This window comes from Anguilla rostrata, chromosome 12 (assembly GCF_018555375.3).
Source record: "Anguilla rostrata isolate EN2019 chromosome 12, ASM1855537v3, whole genome shotgun sequence".
Classification (NCBI taxonomy): domain Eukaryota; kingdom Metazoa; phylum Chordata; class Actinopteri; order Anguilliformes; family Anguillidae; genus Anguilla; species Anguilla rostrata.
The window spans coordinates 20,323,367-20,346,066 of NC_057944.1; the positions used below are offsets into that span (position 1 = coordinate 20,323,367).

General features: G+C 46.3%; 1 protein-coding gene across 2 annotated transcripts in view; it reads left to right on the forward strand.

Moving 5' to 3' along the window:
• LOC135235586 (F-BAR and double SH3 domains protein 2-like) overlaps positions 1-22,700 on the forward strand; it is a 74,729-nt gene that overhangs the window by 50,304 nt on the left and 1,725 nt on the right. Inside the window, exons 9-20 of one of the 2 annotated variants that reach the window (XM_064301181.1) lie at positions 871-993; positions 2,315-2,410; positions 3,559-3,633; positions 7,193-7,309; positions 10,089-10,193; positions 12,258-12,419; positions 16,829-16,963; positions 17,662-17,745; positions 19,267-19,444; positions 20,288-20,508; positions 21,640-21,814; positions 22,338-22,426. In XM_064301181.1, the coding sequence (XP_064157251.1) occupies positions 871-993; positions 2,315-2,410; positions 3,559-3,633; positions 7,193-7,309; positions 10,089-10,193; positions 12,258-12,419; positions 16,829-16,963; positions 17,662-17,745; positions 19,267-19,444; positions 20,288-20,508; positions 21,640-21,814; positions 22,338-22,426 (1,560 nt within the window). The remainder of the gene's footprint in view (positions 1-870; positions 994-2,314; positions 2,411-3,558; positions 3,634-7,192; positions 7,310-10,088; positions 10,194-12,257; positions 12,420-16,828; positions 16,964-17,661; positions 17,746-19,266; positions 19,445-20,287; positions 20,509-21,639; positions 21,815-22,337; positions 22,427-22,700) is intronic. The other variant, XM_064301182.1, reaches the window with a different exon arrangement.

Here is a 22,700-nt window from a genome sequence, read left to right on the forward strand (position 1 = left end):
AGACAAAACCAGGAAGCACAGGTTCTCCTGGCCCACACCGACAGGAAGTCACAAATCACTCTGTGGGCCAGAAAGTCCACCCCCCCCCCCAAAGCCATTAAGAATGGGATTTTGGTAAGGGGTGGAGGGAGGGTTGGGGGTGTGGGAGTGCTGGGATTGTTAAAGCCTATCAACGGGAAGCAATGTATTTTTGCTGAGTCACGTAGCCTTCCTTTCCAAGAAATGACAGGGGAAAGCAGACCTTCTGGAACCCCTTCCGTTACGCTGTCCCCCTCCCTCCAGGTTGAATGACTAAACTACCTAGAAATGAATCAGAAATTGCATGTAAAAGGGTTCAAGTGAGTTTAGCTGTGTAGAATCATATCACATGTGTGCCTGGTGTTCTTTGTGACTGTGCTTATTTATTGAAACACTGGCATTGAGTGTGTACTCCATAGGTGTTCACTCAAATCCTATGAAACTGTGTGTGTGTGTGTGTGTGTGTGTGTGTCTGTGTGTGTGTGTGTGTGTGTGTGTGTGTGTGTGTGTGTGTGTGTGTGTGTGTTTCTGTGCCTTGGAATCTGAACTCGGCAACCTTTTTCCAGCAGCTGCTTTCTGAACATTCCTGACTGATCCAAAAAATAGAATAGCAAAATAAACCCTGTTCCCTTGCACATTTGTGTGGAGCCGTGAAGCCACAGAGCTCTCCCCCTCAGACTAATTTTGTCTCGTTCGTCTGTGTTCATGTCTCCCTTCTCTCCATCACACACACACGCACTCCTCTCTCTCTCTCTCTCTCTCTCTCTCTCTCTCTCTCTCTCTCTCTCACACACACACACATACATACATACACACATTAAAAGTGTTTCTTTTCTTTTTTCTACCGACCAGGCCCTCGATGGAAGCATCTACGATCATGTTAAGGATTATTTGATATCGCTGTGCCGGACAGAACTGGAGGCGTTCCAGGCAATCCACAACACATTCCAGTTCCTCCTGGAGAAGTCCAGCAGGGTGAGTCACCCTCCTCCTGCGGCTCTCCTCCCACAACCCCTCACACCTCTCCTCACTTCACCTCTGCCTTAGAGGCCCCTGCCTCTTTCACAGGACACACCCCTGGAGAGGTGTGGAAGCCACTTAAAACAGTGTGGACAGGGGAGGGGCTTTCACTGTTTACAGTGGCATTACTAAGACTGTTCAAGCCCAGCACAGAGACTGTACTGTGCTGCTGGGTCCACCTGTGCCACTGTGGTCTATTGCTCAAGTTTGCTGACCCTGGATTACTTTATACAATATAAGTTTGCAATATGTAAATTGGTTGCTCCCCAAAAGCACATATTTACTTATTAAGATATGATGATGAAGAACTGCTGATTGCTCTGCTTTAGTCCAGCTGAGCTTTTCCAGCTATGGACCTTTTCCATGTTATATTTTTTCATTAGCTAACACCTGAAAATATTTTCTTTCTTGTGACCTAGCTGGGAGTATGCACTGTTAATGAAGCAAAGAAAGCTATTCTGATGAATATGCATTTTGGCTTATGCCTTTCCAATACAGGCCAATATGCTGACCCATAAATAATCTGATTCACAGCTTGTGCAATTGCTTACACTTTGTCTATAAGCATATTTTACATTTTTGTAAACAAGTGTCCTTGTTTTGCTTTGGTAATAATCCCTAAACTTAAACTGTATACATCATCTTGAATGTTAAATGGGCCACTGAGCCCAAATATTAATATGATAAATATTAATATCTCGCCATTCCCTCATGAAGAAAGCTTGCCATGTTTACACAGATGACACAATAAATTCAGTTGGCAAATAAAAGCTCTTGGATTGTCTCACTTTTAAAATATGTGTTTAGAGCATTCCTCACATAGCGTGAAATGGAAGACGTAAGGAAATAAAACAGTGGAAAAGTAAACAATCCGTTCATATTTGCAGTAACTGCAGACATAGCTTGTCATGTAATTGCTATTTATTTGATTTGACTGCCCGGCTTTCACAATCCACAATGACACCCAGTCACCATCGTCACAGGATAGACACGCCCACGTCCACGTGACATGCCTGGGTCCCAGGGGGAATTGGGTAATTTTCGCTTTCAGTTGGTTTGCTGTTGAAGCACCTCTGGTTCCGTTCAGGTGCAGCTGTCTTAAATACCGTTCTATGTTTGTCTAGCGGTTTGTTCACATGTGTGCGTGTGTGCATGTTTCTCATACAATATTTCTGACAGTACGTCTCCATCTCTTCTGCCTTCTGCTTTCTCCTGTTTCCTCTCCTTTCTCTCTGTCTCTCTCTCTCTCTCTCTCTCTCTCTCTCTCCTCTCCTAGGTGATGCAGGACTTTAATCAGCAGCTTTTCATGCAGGAGAATCCTGTCTTTCACAAAGCACAGACCTTTCAGTTCCAGCCCAGCGACAGTGACACGGTAGGTCCCCCCCACCCAGGAGCCCTCCTCCCCTCAGAGCGTGGGCCTGTAGCCCTCCATTTCACACACTGGACACTGGACTGATCCTGCCCCAGACAGCAATGACAGACAGGGGACTGCAAGCTGTTTAATTACATAGGGGATGTTCTGAATTTGAAATCAGGATGATTTTTGACTTGAGCTTATATGGACCCATATCTTAAGGCAAAGTTAAAACACTATATTAAACCTTTATTGATTTTTCTTACAAGCTCACTTGTGTGAAGGAGTAAATGCAAACCAGTCTGCAAATGGGATCTTTAACCACTCTCAACTTTTTTTCAAAAAATCTTTTTGTTGCATTACCAAGAAGTAAACTGCATTTCAGCGTTGACTCGCTCTTTTATGGATGCCGTGATGGAGGAATGCTAATCGTTCCAAGCAAAAATACTGATTTGCATCAAAACCATATGCTGTCCCAGTCTTGACTCGGCCGTCAGCGGTGTTTATGTGGTGTATAAATCCTCGCATCCGTTCCTGTTTTGCGGCCCTTGTTTAACGTGCCAGATGTGGAGCCCTGTTAACGTGGAGCAGTTTGGGCGGGATGGGGGGTTGGTGGGCAGCTCTGTGAATTCTCCACTCCCACACATCACGGCCTGCCATGCTGCGACATGCACTCTGGCATAAGGTGTGGGTTCAGATGGCAACGCAGATAGAGGAGGAGCGAAGTTCCATTCTTTAAACTTTAGACCCAGGCAATTATGCCTCCTGTGATATGATTGAATCTCTGAATGGTGAACCTCACAGTAATACTTCTTTGCATCTGCGTGTGTGTGCGCGCGTGTGCATGTGCGTGTGTGTGTTTACATCTCCGCTCACTTCTAGAATCTTGGCGCTGCTCCTTACCGTCATCCAGTTTTCAGGTTGGGTTTCTATGACAACAAGGGAGGGTGCATCAGTCCCTGTCACTCACCAGCGTGTGCACCTGGTTGTGCACCGCGCTGGTCTGGAAGCAAATGGCTGCAACGCAAGCGTCTTGCCTGACGACGTGCACTAACCCCCCCCTCGTGATTCAGTAACCACTAATCCTGGTCTGTCTGCTCTTTCCAACTGTCTCTGTCTCTGCGTGCACTCTATCGGTCTGTATGTCTGTCTGTCTGTCTGCTCAGAGCTTATGCGGCATCCAGCAACTGGTGGACATCGAGCCGTCGGCCGTCAGTGCCATGAGAATGACCTTGGCGCAGGTATAGCCCTGCCGCGCAGTGCCGCGCTGAACCTCAGCCCGTCTCCAGCGGTCCTGCGCATGCTCTGGCAGGTGTTGGCACGCGACAGGGAGACCCGATCTGCCTCCACTCCAAACCCACTAACCGCACTGGCTCTCATCATGTGCCTTCACTAGATTTTCATTAGTTAAGCCTGTGGTGCACTTCCCTCATAGTGGGCCTCAGGTATAGTCTCAGTTGAGTCTGTGCAGATGACTCATGTGCAGCTGAGGCTGATGCTAAGCGCAGGGGCTGCAAGCCTCTTCCTTGCACCCCCATCCCTTGAGCAGAAGCGAGGGTCTTATAAGTTAGCACTTCCCATCACGTGGAGGGTACCATTTGGAATGTGGTCTGCACGGATGGACAAAGTCTTTCTCAATCAGTGCCGAAAGGGGGCGCGGAGTGGAGAAGCGCAATGCATGATGGTCCCCCTGCCTGCTGCCTTACAAGAAGAGGGGCCAAGAATTATGGGATACGCACAGAACTGTTTGGGTGTGTGGAAATGTGAAAATAAGTAAGGGAAATGTATTATATCTACCTTTTATTTTATTCTGAAGCTTCCTATTACATGCTATATTGTGATATTAGTTTTTTTTTTTTGGTAAATACTGTGGCACATAGACAGTGATACACAAACCTACATGCTCACAGTCTTTCAGGGCCACTGCTGTTCCATTACCCAGAATGCACTACAGTAGAAGCATATGGCTGTGATTAAACTCCAGTAGATGGATTCCACACATGATGGAAGTCCTGAAGACAATCATGTGTTTTCAATACACCATTCCTACGCCTGGTCGATTGCATTTAGGTTTCCCTGCATTATCCGGAAATTTATTTATTTTCTATTTATCTAGGATTAGTTTTCTTATTTCATACAGCCCTCATTGAAGTTCTTGCATTTTTAAGAGTTTTTATGTCGTTTCTCTCAGGTTTTTTTATTAATCTGGGGCAGAATTCTGTTGGAAGATGTTTTGACATCTCAATGAGGAAATCACCAAACAGCTCTGCACAACAATGCATCAAAAGTCCTTTAATCATTGGCTTTCATTTTGCACTGCAAAAAAAAAGAAAAAGAATCTCTCCAAGCAGATGGTATTAGAGGCTGATGGTATTAAAAAAAAGTTTTTCTGAGGGGAGTTTTCCGCAAATCAGATAATCACCTGATTTCACACACTTGAACTCACACGCATGTGATGCAATCTTTTCTGTGATGCCCAGGATGCACTTGTAGGTGTCAATCACCATGTCAGCGGTTGTCTGAATGACAGAGAGAGAGGAAGAGTGTGTGATAGCGTAAGCAGTAAGTGAGATTGAGTATCTGAATGGCCCTGACAGAGAAAAAATGGGAAGTAGAGGAGCAGTCAGTGAGAAAGAGGGAGAGCTAAGACCCTATAGAGTTCCATACCTCCATTTTCTTTCAAACTGCAGGGAAGGTATCACCAGATCAGAACAAAGAAACAGTCTGAAGAACAGGCGTAACGAAAGTGAAATTAGTCCCAGATTTCACATTAGGAGCGTGGCTGTATCGAGCCAGCGTCAGCACGGCTGGTACCTGCTCCCTCCGCCCCGGTCCCATGGTGTTGCTGGGGGGGGGGGGTGAAGGGTATGGGCGGGGGTCTTGCCACGAGATCCAACATCCGGCCTCAGGGATGGGGAGCTCAGCTGCGCACCCCCACCCACCCCATCACCTTCCGCCCCGCACCGAGCCCTGCGTGGAATATACCATTTAAGTTCGCTTCTGGAAATGAAACAAGCAGACGTCTGTTTCTAATAAAATATTAGCGATTCTGTATTCACCCTTGGAGATCCTGAGGCGGGGGGCGGGGAAGGGGGGGTGGGTGCCGGGGAGAGGAGTGGTTTTGAAGGGGGCAGTGTGCTGGTGTGCTGCTAGGCAGCTCATGAAAAGGTTGCATTGTGAAGGGCTGCATCACCACGTCCCCCCCAACCCCCCCACAACCTTAAGTGTCTCCACACCCTCCCCACTCACTCTTACAGTGTTACAGAAACAGAATCTTTTTTATTTAAACCTCAAACCTAATTTATGATCTTTAGACACAGCCCAGAAGAAAATTCTTGCCAGTTATGTAATTCATCTTCTACTTTTTAAGATGTGAATACCTGCAAACAAAAAAAACCTGTTTAATCTGTTGTAGAAAGGCCTTAAGCCTTTCACCCTCAGTCTTACTCTCACATGCATTCTCACCCTAGCATCGGATGCTGTGGGCCCGTCGGTCGCTTTAAATATTCATAGCTCTGCAGCGGAGAACTTAAGCATTTTAGAATTATGAGTTTGCGGGCTGCTGACCTTTGAACCCCTCCCAGAATTCTGTGCGTATCCCGTTAAGACAGACTGTTCTCATTGTGGAAGTGCGTCATCTGTGGTTGAAGCTCACTCGTGCTGTGAGGCATGTTTCAGAAATCCCGGTTCCCAAAAACATCGTCAGGTCTTCCACGTCACCCGCCTCGGCCGTTTTCGATGTTCGTCCCTGTGAGATTTCGGCGCCGTACGAGGAGAGCACGGCCCTGTTCATTCAGACCCGCCTGTGCGTGTTGGGAAGTTCAGCTGTTCCTCCTGAGATTTTGGCTGCTTGTTTTCCTTTCAAACAAGGACTGGGCTTGTGGGAGTCAGGCCAACAGGGATTTCTGTGTTTGGACTGGTTCTGAAATGCTGCATAACAACATCATAGTTTTCTGACACCCTAGCAGGCATGCTGCACCTTTCAATGGAGCCGTTTTAATGCTATCATTAAATCAGAGATTTGTCTGGTTCAATAATATTTGCTCACATTTTCCTGAAAGAGAGACCTGATCCTATGCTTCTGTAATATATTTAGAAAAATGGATAATCTGTTAAGAAATGGCACGGTGGATGTCAGGTTGACATAGCTAGTTTGAAAAGCACTAATGCTTTTCTGTTTAACAGACATTTCTGTGAATATCAGGGATACAAATATATTTCAGTTGTGTAAATTGGCAGCAGCTGAAGGCAAATAACCAGAAAATGCCACGCGCCTTCGCAGGTATTTGTCAGTGGTATTACCTGTGGCTTAGATATCCTTCATCTTTGTTTAATTCTCTTGATTACTGCAGTTACTCACATAGTCAGTGAGAACCAGTCATTTTATTTTATTTTACAGGACAGTCATTTTTCATAAAGCATTGTAAGCAGAAAGGTATACAGACTGTTTTTATATGCAGATCAGAATCAAATCAATGGCAGTAGAAAAATATAGAAAGGTATAGTGGCTATGGCAATGATGCCTGCCCCCCCCCCCAAACTGGCTCCTGCCAGTCCAGAACTCACCTGACTCTTTTCATTGTGTCTCCATTGTGAGGGCATATCAGAGGGGAATGGGGTGGGGTGTGCTCCAAACCCCACTGTCATTGTTCCAGTGTGTCAGGTGTTTCCAGCTCATACAGGGTGTCCCCATGCCCCAACTCCCTGCCCACCCACCCAAACACACACACACACACACACAAACACACAGGTGCCGCCACACACCTTTCCTATTCAGTGACCAGTCCCTTTGTGTTCCAGAGCGGGAAGCTGGAGTCTGAGACAGGAACCACAGAGGAGCACAGCCTGAACAAAGAGGCCCGCAAGTGGGCGACCCGCATAGCCAGAGAGCACAAGAACATCATCCACAACCAGAGGGTGAGCTCCGACCCCTTTCTCCAAGCATTGGGCCTCCTGTCTGCTCAACATGGTAAACGGGTCCATAGGTTAGAACCACAAGTCAGTGAGAGCTGCTTTCACCATAATCACCCAAAGTCAGAGATGCCCTATTGACTGCATTGGTGTGTACCAGACAGTGCCAGTTTTCAGTAGACATTGCTGACCTCATTGCAAGCAAAATATTAAACATCCAACATTCCTGATGTTCACTAAAGATGTACATGTGCATAATTGCTGTTGTTGCCTTTTAGGGTACCCTCAAAGCTCTATCATTAATAGATCGTTTTGGAGCGTCAAAGAAGAAATGGCAACCAAAAAACAAACAAAAACAAATCGGGCCTTCATTTTTATTGAATACCATCAATGAGTACCCCCTTTGAAACTAAGTGCAGACATTTTTTTGCTGCACGCCATTAAAAGAACAGACTAACGATAACGTTTTACGCTCCAATCTTTATTTTGCAACCATGGCTACATTAGACAAACTGTCAAGACACCGTTCTTCTGCCATCAGTTCGGCTACGCCCATAAAATATGTAATCAAAGTTTACTAACACCAAAATGGTCTATAACCCAGCCTCTCAGTTCATCTACTGAGTGATGACTCACGAGGGTTTTGAGAAGCCTGCTGTTTACTGTTTTACGTGTGATTCTGGCTTGTGATTCAGAGGTCTGTTGTTAGATCTCTGGAATCGTTGCTGTCTTTTCAGCTGCCACAAGCAAGATGTGGCAGGTGAAAGGATGAGAATTCTCTGGTAGAGAGTAAAGGTTAGAGCAGCTCTCTGCTATCGCTGAGTACACAATGTTATCTGCCCAGCTTTCTCCGGCTTGCTTCCTCTACCACGTGAACAGAGAAGGCGGAGATGACCAAGCAGTGCCTCTGGTCTGGCGTCTGTGGGAAAAAGCCACATAATCCAGGATGTATGGAATTGCCAGCTCGTCTTTTATCAGCTTTACTTGTGATCAAATAGAAGCGGTCACAGAGGTGAACATTAATGTTCTGATGGAAAGCAGGGCATTATGGGTTTACTGTGGTGGCTGCTTATGTAAGCAATGCTGGATATTGTTGAGTAAAGTCTCAAAGGTTGGGGTGTGTGAGGCTGTATTACGGTTTGCTTTATCACTGGATAAACATTGAAATCACACACTTTATTTTAAATATATTTTTTATATACCCATAGAAATATGTCCCATTATACAACCATTAACATCCATTTGAAAGTCATGTTCTTCCCATGACAGCCTTGGGCTAGCCAAATTCAATCAAAATGTATGTTTATGACTCTATCCAGGATCTAGCCATTGGAAAAAGTCCCTTGGTAACTCTGAGTGTATTCAGTATGATTTGGCTCTGTACTCCACAATTTTAGATTTGTACCAAACAATTCACGTGTGGTTAAAGCGCAGATTCTTAAAGGATGTTTTTATACATTTTTGGTTTCACCATGTAGAAATTGCAGAACTTTTTACACATATTCCCCATTTTAGGGCACCATATTGTTTGCTACGAATGGCTTCACAGGTGTTTCTGATTAGTCTCTTCCTTAGTGCAGTTATGAGTTATAAGTTATAAGAGAGATTTCAGTATCTAGTCTTGATTCTAGGCTTTTGATTGCCTTTGGAGTCTGTTATTGGCATTTGTCAACATGAGGACCAGAGTTGTGCAAATGAAAGTCAAGGGAGCCAAAATGAGGCTGAAAAATAGTCAAACCTTAAGCTTACCAAAATCAAACCTTTGGAACATCATTAAGTAGATTGATGGTTCTTTTATAGGCACATCTTACTGTGCCAACTGTAAATTGCCCATCTTGTTTTTACATCTAACTACTGGTTAGTATCTTGCATCTTGTGTTGCCTCGATAGTTCTCTTTGCGAAGTCTTCTGCGTACAGTAGTCACTGACATGTCCACACCTGCCTCCTGAAGAGTGTTTCTGATCCGTTGGACAGTTTTTTCTTCTTTATGGTGAGAATTCTTTGGTCATCAACTACAGAGATCTTCCTTAGCGTACCTGGCCCATTGTGATTACTGAGCTAACCTGTGGTCTCTTTCTTCTTAATGATATTCCAGACAGTTGATTTTGAAAACCCTAATGGCTTTTTTTCTTATTTTCTCAGCCTCATAATGGCTTCATTGACTTTCATTGGTACAACTCTGGTCCTCATGTTAGCAAACACCAAGAACAGACTCCAAAGGCAACCAAAAGCCTAGAATCAAGATTAGATACTGAAAGCTGTCTTATAGCTGCACTAAGGAAGCCATTGAACACGGCTGAATAAATAGAAACACCTCGTTTGTCCTGAACATTATGGTGCCCTGAAATGGGGGAACTACAATTTTAATTTTTACATGGTGAAACCAAAATGTATAAAAATACCCTATAATAAAAGAGAATCTGTACTTTAACCATATGTGAATTGTGATTGCATGATTTTTAGATAATATTCAGATATACAGCTGTATATTTTCTGAGACTTGGTTGAGTAAGTAACTGGCTCAAAGGTAGAAAGCAGTCTTAGGGTTTCCCAGTTCCCTGAACACTACAACATACTGCTATCACATATACTCTGTGGAGTATTGTATGGGATGACTGCTGTGTGCAGAATACTACACATTATTTTCATTTCATTTAAATAACATGTACGCATTTCCTCATTAATATGTCTAGGTGATTTTTAAAAATGAAACAGTCCTTGAAATAAATGTTTCAGAACTGGGTGGTTGTTTCTGATGTTGCGTTTTGGTTCTTTTAACGTTAGACTCTGGAAGAGTGCGAGGCTCACGGGGTCCTGCCTTCAGAGCAGAGTCGCAATGAGCTGGAGCTGAAGATCGAGGAGGCGAGGGAGAACATCCGAAAAGCAGAGGTAGCGTTAGCGCGTCTGTTTGCCCCTGTGTGTGGGTGTTCACCTGTGCGTTTCAGTGTGTTTTTGTGTATGTGTGTATTGTTCAGGTCATACTCTACATGCATGCACAATTGTGCAGTGTAGAAAAGTGTGCGAATATCTGCTCACTGAGCGTTTGTGTGTGTGCGCGCGCTCGTGTGTGTGCGCTCACGCGAGTGTGTGTGTGCACGTGTGTGTGTGTGTGTGTGCATGCATGTGCGTGTATATGAGTGAGCAAGCTTTGCATGCTTGTTTAAGAAGAGCATTATAACTTTAGCCAGGGCAGTTGTGCTCTCTGTCTGTGATGAATACATTAACCTTCTGGAAATGTGTTGTCCCCTGTGCTTTATTTCCTCAATCGATCTTTTGAGAGCACAGCCTGCCAGTCTCTGCATCTGATCAAATCTTCTGTCCTCATCCAAAAAAAGAATCTCATGCTTTCAGAGGTGTCTGATGCCCCCTACTGGACAACTGATAAATAATCTGTGTGATGGTGAAGCTGTAAAATAGTACTGTAAAATAACTGTAGAATAAGACAATGTCATTTAAGTCATGAATGTGTTTAACTAGTCTGAAAGTAAACTAAACAAATAAACCAAATGTTTATTTTCCTTTTTTCCCCCCAACAGTCTGTCCTCTGATTCCATTAGTTTAATAAGCAGTATTAATATTTAATTACCCATTAAGAGCTAATGGACTAAAAATGTATGCATTTGAGAATCATCATCTTTTATTTGAGTGTCATGCAAAGCAGGAAGTGGCAGATTAAAACAGTCCAATAGCCTACAGAAAGTGTACTTAACATAAAATATTTAAAAGCTGGCTACCCTGTTAATTATCAGCTCTACTTAAATCTTTTGTTTTTTTTCTTTTTGTTGGAAAACAAAAGAGAAATGCTGAAGGGGTCTGTCATTTGTTGAGTACATGCAGGTTCATTTAGGTGTTGTGTGTCTAACTTATTTAACAGGGTCATAATGGATTCATGTTGCTGTGGCTTTAAACACATGCACGCAAAGAAACTGGAGGGGGGGGGGGGGGCTGTGCTGATGGCTTTGGCTCGTGGGCATTGGGGTTTTGAACCAATGTAGATGTGCTGAGCAAACATAGACACTTTGACTACAGACTTGCTGATCCAGGAGGCTGTATCGTGAACGTCGATTGGATGGTTCGACTTCGCGACAGTTCCTGTCAGTCAGAGAAGCGACCACAATTTTGCTTGTGCAGCCATTCAGATCGCGCACTTTCTCCGCATTTCTGACATGGCCAATATCTCGGAGAGGAACGATCCGCTCACCAGGAGCGCTCAAGGCAAAAGAAGAGCCAATTATCGCAAGCCCTGTACCTCTCACTCTCTGGCTGCTGATTGGTCCCTGAGGGATTACCTCTTGTCCAGTTGCACTGGACTATGCAGCATTCCTGCTGCTTTCTCTGTGAGATTCAAGGAGTCGTGCACACCTCCCAGAGCTTTCTTTACTTAGAACACATATGCGGAGGATGTGCAAGTTAAAATCTTTACAGTCCTCTTTATGGAATGCGGTACTGGAGATTTCGGGCACCCTTTCTCATCATAAGTTTTTATTCGATTAGACCTCAGAATTTCATTAGTAGAAGTGCTGCTGGGATATTAAAATGTGGAACCGCTCATACGAAATGGCAGTCTGGTAGACAGACGTGTCTGACTGCACGGCAAGGGCTGTAATTCACCCGGAATCAGCAGGTTTTTTTTATTTGTCTGAGGTCAAATGAAATTGGACTCTGGCGGGGTTTGAGGAAAAGGTCACGATTGCTGCGTGTAGCTCCCTAAAAATAGCACAAGGTAATTTCTTCCTCAGTCATCCAAAGAGCTTGTTTGTGCCACTGGACCCGTGGCCTTCAGCAGACATTTTGTCCTCCTTGGTGCTTACTCATCCTCTGTCTTCATGGTCTCTGCTCTCTGAGTGTGCGTGTGGGATGTGGTGGAGCGATGTGTGCTGGTTCCTGCTCTGCTCTGTGGTTGTGCTGAATGAGTCTGTTCGGTTGTGACCGGCGGTGCTGCGCCCTTTGCAGACGGTTAAGCTGAAGGCGGAGGCGCGGCTGGACCTGCTGAGACAGGTGGGCGTGTCCGTGGATACCTGGCTGAAGAGCGCCATGAACCAGGTGATGGAGGAGCTGGAGAATGAGCGCTGGGCCACCCTTCCCTCCCTGACTACCCACGATCCTTCACTCTCGGTGAGCACCTCCACCCGTGTGCGCCGCACTGCTTGCCCATTCTCGAGTCTTCACCCTTAGTGAAGATCCTCACAGCCTTGTATTACACAGTCTGTCCAAGCAACACTACCCACAATCCCGCTCTCCCTGAGAGCACTGTGTATGTATTGTTAGACCGTTCCAAACCGCTTCCTTGCTTCTTACTCTTGTGAAACACTGATTTCCCAAAAGATTACCCAAGGTACTTCACACTTGAACTCAAACATTCTTCTGTACCTATACACCATTCATGTTTTCATTTCTGATTTCTCACAATCTTTCAGTGTATTTTCGTCCCCTGAACTGATACATGCTATACTATACTCACTCAAATACCATTTTAAACACTGTACGTATGTTTTCTAGATCAAGGCTAATACTTATATCTGTTAGCCCTCTGAAGGCTAGTGTAGAGTTAGGATGCATGTGGCTGCAGCATTGGCGCCCAGTCTCCCCCCGCCCATGAATACACCATTATTAGTGTGTACCGTACCGCCTTGCCACACAGTGAAAGAGTGCGGCTTTTCACAGAGGATGTAGCACATTTCCCAACACAAACACCATCCGCCCTGTTTGCGTCATTAAAAAAACACCCGGCGTGCCTTCCTTTCTGGTGCCATTATCGTTATTGTGTCTAAGACAAAATGGGTGCCAGCCACACCCCCCCCCCCACCAACAGCTTCCACATGGCTAAGGGAGGCATGCTGACATCCAATATCAGCCTGGGGGGTGGGGGGGGGTGGTGGGTGGGGGTGGAGTGGTCACCAGTCAGACCATCACCCCTGCGCACGGGCAGCCTTATCAGGTCCCCCCCGACACAGAGCCAGGCGGGAAAGAGGCGCTGTCCTTGGATCCGCGCTGAGAGACGCGCGGTGGCGGCGGCAGGGCTAGCCTTCGTCTGTCCCCGGGTGGGCCGCAGCCCGGCGGTGCGCAGGGGGTCGTTTAACCCGGAGCTCCGCAGTCCCGAGGTGATGCATCGCCCGTCGCGTCGCGACTCCCGGGAACGCTCCGTTTGCTGCGAATAAACGGAGAGCGTTTGTCTCCCTCCTCCGCCCATCTGCAGTGATTCATGGCGAGGGGGGGAGCAGGGGACGCGCCGTGCTGGGTATAATTAAATACCAGAGTATTTTTCTCAGGTTGACACCAAGGTAAACGGACTTGCCCTAAATGAAGTGGTTCAGAGAGTGGCGACACCGCGGGGGACGCTGGCAGCGTCTTTGTCAGGATCGCTGTCCTCGTTGTCCTAATCATCACTCTTGTCCTGTGTGCTCCAGGGAATCTACAATCACTTTCAGTTTATCATTACACATTGAAACATCTGCATGCCGTTTATCTCAACAAATATGTCAAAACTGCTTATTTTATTGAGCATCCTGGGCTTGGGGAAAGCACTTACCTGAATAGGCTGTAATCATTAATACATTATGCGGAACTCTGAACTCTGCGTTCTTCAATGTCATTTCCTCTATCTTTTAAATTGCCTTCTGCAACCAAAATGATCCAAAATTACACTGAAAAATCCAAGAGTGTTGTCAAAGTCGGTAACCGAAAGCATTATTACCTCAAGTCGTCCTCTTTCATACCTGGTTCCTTATAAGAAGTGATATCGTTCCATTCCTCTGTCTGGTCTGACACCATTAAAGCAGTATTATGATAATTAGAGGAAAGGAAATTACTGATGGTGCCGTAGCTTTAAACTTGCACAATTGAAGTTCATTCATATGCAAATTTGAAATCCTGCAATATTTTTGGAAGGAGGAGGGGTGTTAGCACCTTTATCTCTTAGATTTTGTTTGTATTTATGCACCTTCCTGTAATTACCATCCTCATTATACAGTGGCACCATTATATTTTACTAACCAGAAAGTAGCTTGCAGGTATCATTCCAAGGTCATTGTATATTTGAGCAAGGTGCTGATTTCGAGTTTCTCCAGTAAATATGCACTTGTGTATATTCATAATATGTTAGGTCTATGAGCTGTGCACATCATTCTCAATATAATACAAAATACACATGGGATATTTCTGTCTGCAGATCTGCTCGTAGCAAAATCCACTCTGATATAATGATGTCTAAGCTAATAACTGTGCCATAGGCCCATTTCTGTGTTATAAATTGCATTGCTGCATTTGGCCTTGTGTTCTAAATTAATATTCCAATCAATGAATCTGTCTGTGCGATTGTAAATAATTTAGTGCCTCTCGTAAACGGGTAGTTAAAACGGGCCGAATGAGGTGCGCATCTGCTTTGTGTACCTCACACCGTATTTTCTGCATCATGCCATCTCAAACTGGACATATATACTAGTCTTCTAGCTCATGCTTCCCCCACTGATCTATATCTGCTAGGTATTACTGGATTGGATAGTCTCACCCTCTCAGCCATCTAAACTTAAGCTCAAGGACAGCCACCTGAAGGGTTCTGGGTCGTCACCCATCCAACAGAAGATTAGATGAGTTGTCATCACTGCACAAAAGGCGTGAACAGCTTTTTGATTTCTGTTCAAACAACATGATGTCATCACAGCCAAGGTGCTTAAAAGCATAATAGGCAAATGAAGGGAAGGAATGGAATGGAAATATGTCCCTGGTGTGTGCGTTTTTAGCAGGAAGCACCCACCTGCTGTTGATTTGCTCAGACAATAATCTGCTGGGCGCACGACAGGCTTTAATCCTGTCAGTGAGAGGAATGGTGGTAATCTAATAAGAAGAACTGGAAATATGATTTGTATGTTTTTTTTCTGTGGTGCGCTAGTTGGTCTGTGTTGAGAGAACATGTCCTTCAACTAATGGTTGTAATTGTTTGCATTATAGAACAGGCAAATAAAAACACTTTGCTTCCTTAACAAGGTCTTTAAAACTTATGCTAGTAGTTTTCATATATAGATTTTATTCAGTATCTTTCTTCTGTATCTTTTCAGAGAAACCCACAAAACAGCAAGTAATTGAAGCTTCATCACATAAACGTGTACATTCCGGAATCTGAGCCCATCTGAACTGACTCAGAACCAAGTTTTTTTTTCTCAAAGAGAAAAATCTATTTTTGTGTAGTATTATTTGAGTATGTACTTTAATTTTACTCATTGCATTTGATCTGGAAGTAGCACACTCCCACAAACTTAAAACTGCTCTGTTGGGAAGTTTGACCTCCCAATGTGGTGGACGAACGCCGAGACGGTCGTGATGGGGGGAGAGGAGGCCCACTCAGGACGATCTTAGCCCGGTGGCTGCGCCCCTGTTTCCTGCGGGAGGCTGAACAGGACAGGGCCTGTTTAGCGGGCCCTCGCCCGCATTAATCATTCCGCTCACATCGCACTGCAGAGCGCTTCTCTTCAGGAAGAGAGGGGAGGGAGGGACGTGTGAGGGAGGGCTTTGTCTCCAGATGTTCCCAAAAGAGCGCTTCTCAAACCATTTCAAACCTGTGCCCTTCCTTAAAAGCTATCACGTTTCAGGATGCCGGAGTCCATGTCTTAATTACATTGCTGTGCTGCCCACGGTGCCTTCCCCAAAATAGTTTGTGATCTGAAGGGGTAAGAAGCAAAACTTTATCAGTGTTCCCTCGATATCAGCAAGCACAGGTCTTTAGGAGCTAAACAAGGCTTTGACGCTAATTTGTGATGTAAGCATTTGTCTTTAGGGAGTGAGCAAACAGGAGCTGTTGATTTATTATCTCCTGGACACACAGTGCATCTCTGTACTAACTACTATAGGGAACCTGTCTGTCCACACTCACATAACATCCACATACATGTATACACACACATGCATGTACATGAAGCACACAGGTTGCTTTGAGACACTAAGCTGCTCATTGGTGAGGCAGTACAGCAGTCGTCCCAGTGTTACAGTGCTTTTTTTAGGGCGCTATCCCTGGAAAACGAGAGTTGTGACTCCTTTTAAACAGGCTTAAAATGGCCCGACCAAGTTAACATTTGAGGTTACACCCATTTATGTACAGAAGGAGCAGGATCGTGTGTCTTCATTCATTTAAACAAATAAAAGATCTGAGTTTACTGTGTCAGCTCTGGAGCGAGGGGGACTTCCCCCGCCCCCTTCCTCTCCTCGCTTGTTTCTGGCGTTGGGGCATTGTTGCGTCCAGGTTGGGTTGCCTTCGCCTGTCCCTGGGGGGCTGGGCCTAGGCTCCAGGTGGCACACCTGATCCACAAGCCCCAGTGAGATTCCCACACAAAGGGGCGGAGCCTAATCACATAATAATCAGGATCAGGTGACTGGAAGCCGCGCCTCCCCCTAGTGTTCCTCCTCTCCCCGTCTGTCCGGCCGGTACAGTCCTGAAGGGCGACCGTGAGACCGCGCGCAGTCTGTCCTCTGGGACCCGCCGCCCTGAAACACACCGTTTGACCCCTGACCTCGGGCGGATTTTGTTTCGGCAGGCCACGGCTGATTTCGAGAGGGAGGAAGGCGAGGAGTTCGAAGACAACATGGAGGTGTTCGATGACAGCAGCTCCAGCCCATCTGGCACCCTCCGCAACTACCCCCTCACCTGCAAGGTGCTCTACTCCTATAAGGTACTGGGCAACACTCAACACACACTCACACACACACACACACACACACACACACGCATCATTATGGCGCACTGCTCCTGTGATCTAACTGAAAACACACACAAGTTGTGCCAGTGAAGTGCCATAGTCATGAAACTGTGGAAAATAAACAGACACAGTTCTTAAGTTGTCTGCTGAAACTCTCGCAAGGTCATTCACGCACAAATGTTTACAGACGCATATATGCAAACAAAGCATATGTACAAACAAAACTTACGCAAATTGTTCTGTACTCCTGTTGTATATCACAAAACACTTTTTTTTGTATCTCACCCTCACACCCACACCCACATACACAAACACAAAAATTAATCTCTTTGACCGCAGATTTCTTCCACAAGTTAGCTTAAAGGTCATCTGTGTTTAGTTAAAACGGCTCTGATAGGGGAGGAGTTTAGCTTTTTCCGTTCTGTTGCACTCTCAATGTGACTCTTAGCCGTCTCTTTTCCAAATCGTGTCACCTGATATTGCAGGTGATAATCTCGGCTACACCGCCAGATTTTTTCTGCACGCAGGCATACACACGCGCAAAGTCACCGTCTAATCTGCAGCTCGTGCCCACTGTGCACCAAGAGGAGGTGGCGTTGGCAACGTAGGACAGTTTTCAGAGACAGTCCTTAATGTTCGTCCGTCTGTCTGTCTGTCTGTCTGTCTCTCAGGCTTCCCAGCCAGATGAGCTGACCATCGAGGAGCAGGAAGTGCTGGAGGTGATCGAGGACGGGGACATGGAGGACTGGGTGAAGGTACGCGAGATCCACCGTGGGCTTATTGTGTACTTCAGTGCCAAAACCCCGTCCCAGGGATTCAGTTTTCCAGATTCATATGAAATGTGTATTGTAAATGCTCTAATGACTGGATGAGTTAGTTGATAGGCTTTTAAAAGATGCCATATGCCCCCCCACCCCTTAATGGCATGAATGCTCGATGGGCGTTCTATCATTGGAGATCATCCATTTTGGCCATTTCACCTATTAAAATGAAGACCATTAAAATGAATAAGAAGAGCTACATCTTCGATTGGTTGTCAGTATATTGCAGTTACTGAGCTTGGTTGTTACCAGAAGGTCAAAAGGTCATTTTCTGGTCAGTATTGTGCCATATGTAATTAATCCAAATTGCATGGATGTCAATCTTTAAAAATGAATGATGTATATATGTGTGTGTATATATAATACAGGAACTGTGGAATCTACATATGGGTTTTGGCCAAGAAAATATATTATGATAATGGTAATGATAACAGCACTGGTTAAAATAATGCATTATGTCAACACATGAACATATGGCCTTGAGCCTTATTATATGTTGCTGTAACCCACCCAGACACAACTAGAGACATTAATCTTTTGGCTCACTTTGGTACAATACATCAGCTATGCACCTGGTCACCTTGCTAAGTCCACAGTGGCCAGGCAGATAGTTGAGACAGCGTTCGTGAGAGATGGAGAACAAGTTTTGCAGAGAGACAAAGATAGATTGGTCGATCGATTTCCAGGAGGAGGGAATGAAAGTTTGATAGATCGGTGGTTGAGTAGATAAATGGCTTAATAGACTCATTAGACCTGTTGTCCATGTCTATGAAGGACTGCATCTTAACCTCCATCTCTCCTCTGTGAGTTGTATGCTCAGAGTATCTGTTCGATGCTGGCATAGTCTCTTGGTAAGGCAGCTATGTTTGCTTGTGTGTACCGCTTGCCTGAAGTGCCTGAATATGGTATCTACCTAGAGTTTAGTTCAGAATTACAGTGTGCCCCAGCTGTGCTTTAAAACCTCACTTAACACAACTGAGCCTTGCTCCACTGAACTGCGGGAAGCATTGATGTTCTTCCGTTGGACTAAGAGGGAGGGGGCGGTGCTGACGGCCTCCATTTTATGTTTGTGAGCCAGGCAGTCTTCTGAGAAGCGCCGCGGCTACAGAACGTCTTCCTTAACACTTCCTCCTCCGCTTGATTCGCACTTCAGCAACAGGGGTGGGGCTCCGTTTCCCCAGCAACACCCTGTGTCTTACCGCTGTTTAGCGTGGGCTTTTCTCCCAGCATTCCTCTGGCAGATGTTTCATCGCGCAAAAACAACCCGTATTAGAGACCAGGAGCGCATAAACTCGGCCCAGATTAACTGTGACCTTCGACACCGCGCTGACCCATCTGCTCATCACGCGGGAAAAAGCCTCGGTCCTGTCGAGCCGCACGCAGCTGTAATGTTCATTACGTATGATACGGCTGTGCGTTCAGTCCTCACGCTGCCCGGGGGGCTCTGTGTTTCAGGCGCGGAACAAGGCGGGGCACGTGGGCTACGTTCCTGAGAAGTACCTGCAGTTCCCCACCTCCAACAGCCTCCTCAGCATGCTGCAGTCCCTGGCGGCCCTCGACGCTCGCTCCCACAGCTCCAGCAACTCCACCGAGCCTGAGCTGGCCTCAGGCAGCATGAACGGAGACGCCAACTGTGAGTGACACGCATACACACGCTCACACGCGCGCCACGTACGGCGCTGCGCGCGTGTGAATATACACCTCAGTGGGAGCGCATAGACACGCACGCACACACACGCGCCACATACGACACCGTGCGCGTGTGAAAATACACAGCAGTGGGAGTGCAAAACCACGCATGCCAACCAATGAGCATTTTTGCTTCTTATTGGTGTTTTTTATCAAAATTGTAATCCACAGTCCAGAATATGTACGGATGCAGGAGAGTAATGCTTAGTATGCCTTATTTGTCCTATACTGATGTGATGGCATATAGAAAATATGTTGAGCACATAGTCTATGTATGAAGCTTTTTGTGTGTAATGAGTGTCCATATTATGAAAGAAAATACAGAATTCTATTAAACTTTAACATGATTTTTATAATGATGGCCACTGCTACCATCTAGTGGACATGGTACGCAGTTGAGGGCAGAATGTCATTGACTTTGCTATGCAAATGTTGCACGAACTATGTTGTACAGAACGTTGAAGCATTATCAGTTTGCTGCACTGTTTCGACCAGCTTTTATTCAAGATTGTGGAGTAAGTAGGAGATGGGGACTGTGGCTGATAATCAGATTTGTGTTTGTCAACATGAGTGAGTGATACTGACGCAGATCTTGATACAGTTGGTACTGATACTGTGATCTTTTTCACATCGTCCCTCCTGCCTATCTCCCCTCCATCCTCCTCTTTCCCCATCCTCTCACCCTCCGTTTCTCCCCTTATCTCTCCCTCCGTTTCTCCTCTTATATCTCCCTCCGTTTCTCCCCTTATCTCTCCCTCCCTCCCCTTATCCCTCGCTCCCTCGACAGTGAGCTTTGTGAAGGCAATGTATGACTATGAGGGCCAGACAGATGACGAGCTGTCCTTCCCTGAGGGAGCCATAATCCGCATCCTCAACAAGGACAACCAGGAGGACGACGGCTTCTGGGAGGGCGAGTTCAACGGCCGCGTGGGCGTCTTCCCTTCTGTCCTGGTGGAGGACCTGACTGCCTCAGAAAACGGAGACGCGCAGTGGTGCCCTGACGCACAGGTACCACACACACACCACACACACACCACACACCCTCACACACACATACACACACACACACACACACACATACACACACACACCACACTCACACACACCACACACACACACACACCACACACACACACACACAACACACACACCACACACACACACACAACACACACACACACACACACACACACACACACCACACACACCCCACACACACACCACACACACACACACACACACACACACACACACACACACACACACACACACACCACACACACACACACACACACACACCACACACACACACACACACACACACACACACCACACACACACACACACCACACACACACCACACACACACACACCACACACACACACACACACCACACACACACACACACACACACACACACACACACACACACACACACACACACACACACACACACACACCACACACACACACACACACACACACACACACACACACCACACACACACACACACACACACACACACACACACCCACACCCCACACCACACACACACACACACACACACATACACACACACCACACACACACACACACACACACACACACACAAGTAGGCATGTACGCTCGCACACACTCACACACACACTCACACACAAGTAGGCATGTACGCGCGCACACACTCACACACATTTGCACACATGGACAGGAACATGCGTGCAAGAATAAACGCAGATACATATGTACACAGATATACTATATATGCAACAAACATTTACCCATGCAAAGCTTACACATTGTCTTGCGTAAATACTATCACAGCCAAAGGAACAGGCACCAGGCACAGAGAAACACATACTCACAGACTGAATGCTAGACAGCTCATTTCCTGTGCTGTCAATACTCTCTACTGTGCATAATCTGATCTGATACTGTGTTTTTGAAGTCTTGATTGAAGCAGGAGGGGCTGTATCCTTCCTGCAATTAAGATGTTTACAAGACAGCTCTTTATCAAAGGGCCACAAAAGCCAGGGAGGGTTCTCTGGTCATTACCCACAAGCCTGTGCGGCAATCAGAGTGCGAGTGAGCACCGCCAGTGCCGAGGCCCGCCCATAATTAATTGTGCTCTCTTCTGCAGGTGTCCCCGTCCCAGCAGCTGCACCCCTCCCTGCCCCCGCTGCCCCTGTACGACCAGCCCCCCTGCAGCCCCTACACCACCCCGGAGGGCGGCACCGCACCCCCGTTCCCCCGCTCACCCTCCGTCAACGGCGACCACAAGCTGACGCCCACGTCGCATAAGGGTCCCTCCCACAGTAAGTCCCCTCTTTCCCAGTGACTAAGACCCCTCTTTCCCAGTGACTAAGACCTCCCTCTACCAGTGACTAAGACCCCTCTTTCCCAGTGACTAAGACCTCCCTCTACCAGTGCCTGAGTCCCTTCACTCCCAGGGACTGAGAGTGAAAGTGGAGGATCAGTTGACTGCAACTCCCCCCATTCTCTGCTAGTCAAAGGCTGTTACTAACTCTGTGTTTATAACTCTGTTAGTAACCCTGATGTCGTGGTGCTGTTTACAAGACTTGATGATGTAATCAGTACTTGGATAGTGTATGAGTTTTTAGCAGGCTGTAATGTGACCATTTCTTGTTATTCCCCATCTCTGTTTACCTCTCAGATTGCATCTGTGCTTAATTGGCCTGATGTTGAAATGTGCAGTGCGGAGCGAGAAAGAGCAGTAATAGTGGCCGTGGGTGAGATACTGATGGTGAAATTGCTTTGGGATGTCATGCTTTCAGTCTCTCACTAGCCCCCCCCATTTCTCCTCTTTTTCCCTCTCAGATCACAGCAGCAGTTTGGGCCCGGATTCTGCAGGTTTCTCCCAGCCCCCGAGGTTCACCCCTGATGGCGGACCTGGGAAGCTACGCCCTGTAAGCGCTCCTCCCCCTGTTAATGTGCCGCTGACACCCCACCTTCTCTCAATGGGACCTTTGTATTGCCATCCCTGTCAATGTGGAGATAACCCAAGCCCCACTCATTGTTAGTGGGTAGTTCACGCAAACTCGTACACATACACATCGCACAGGTCCTGCCAACATTTTTTACACACCCAGAAATCTGTCTGTGACCATTGTGCAGTCACCTGTGCACACAGAAGACAAGTCCACGGGTGGAGGCACCGAGTCATTATCTCTCTGGTCATCC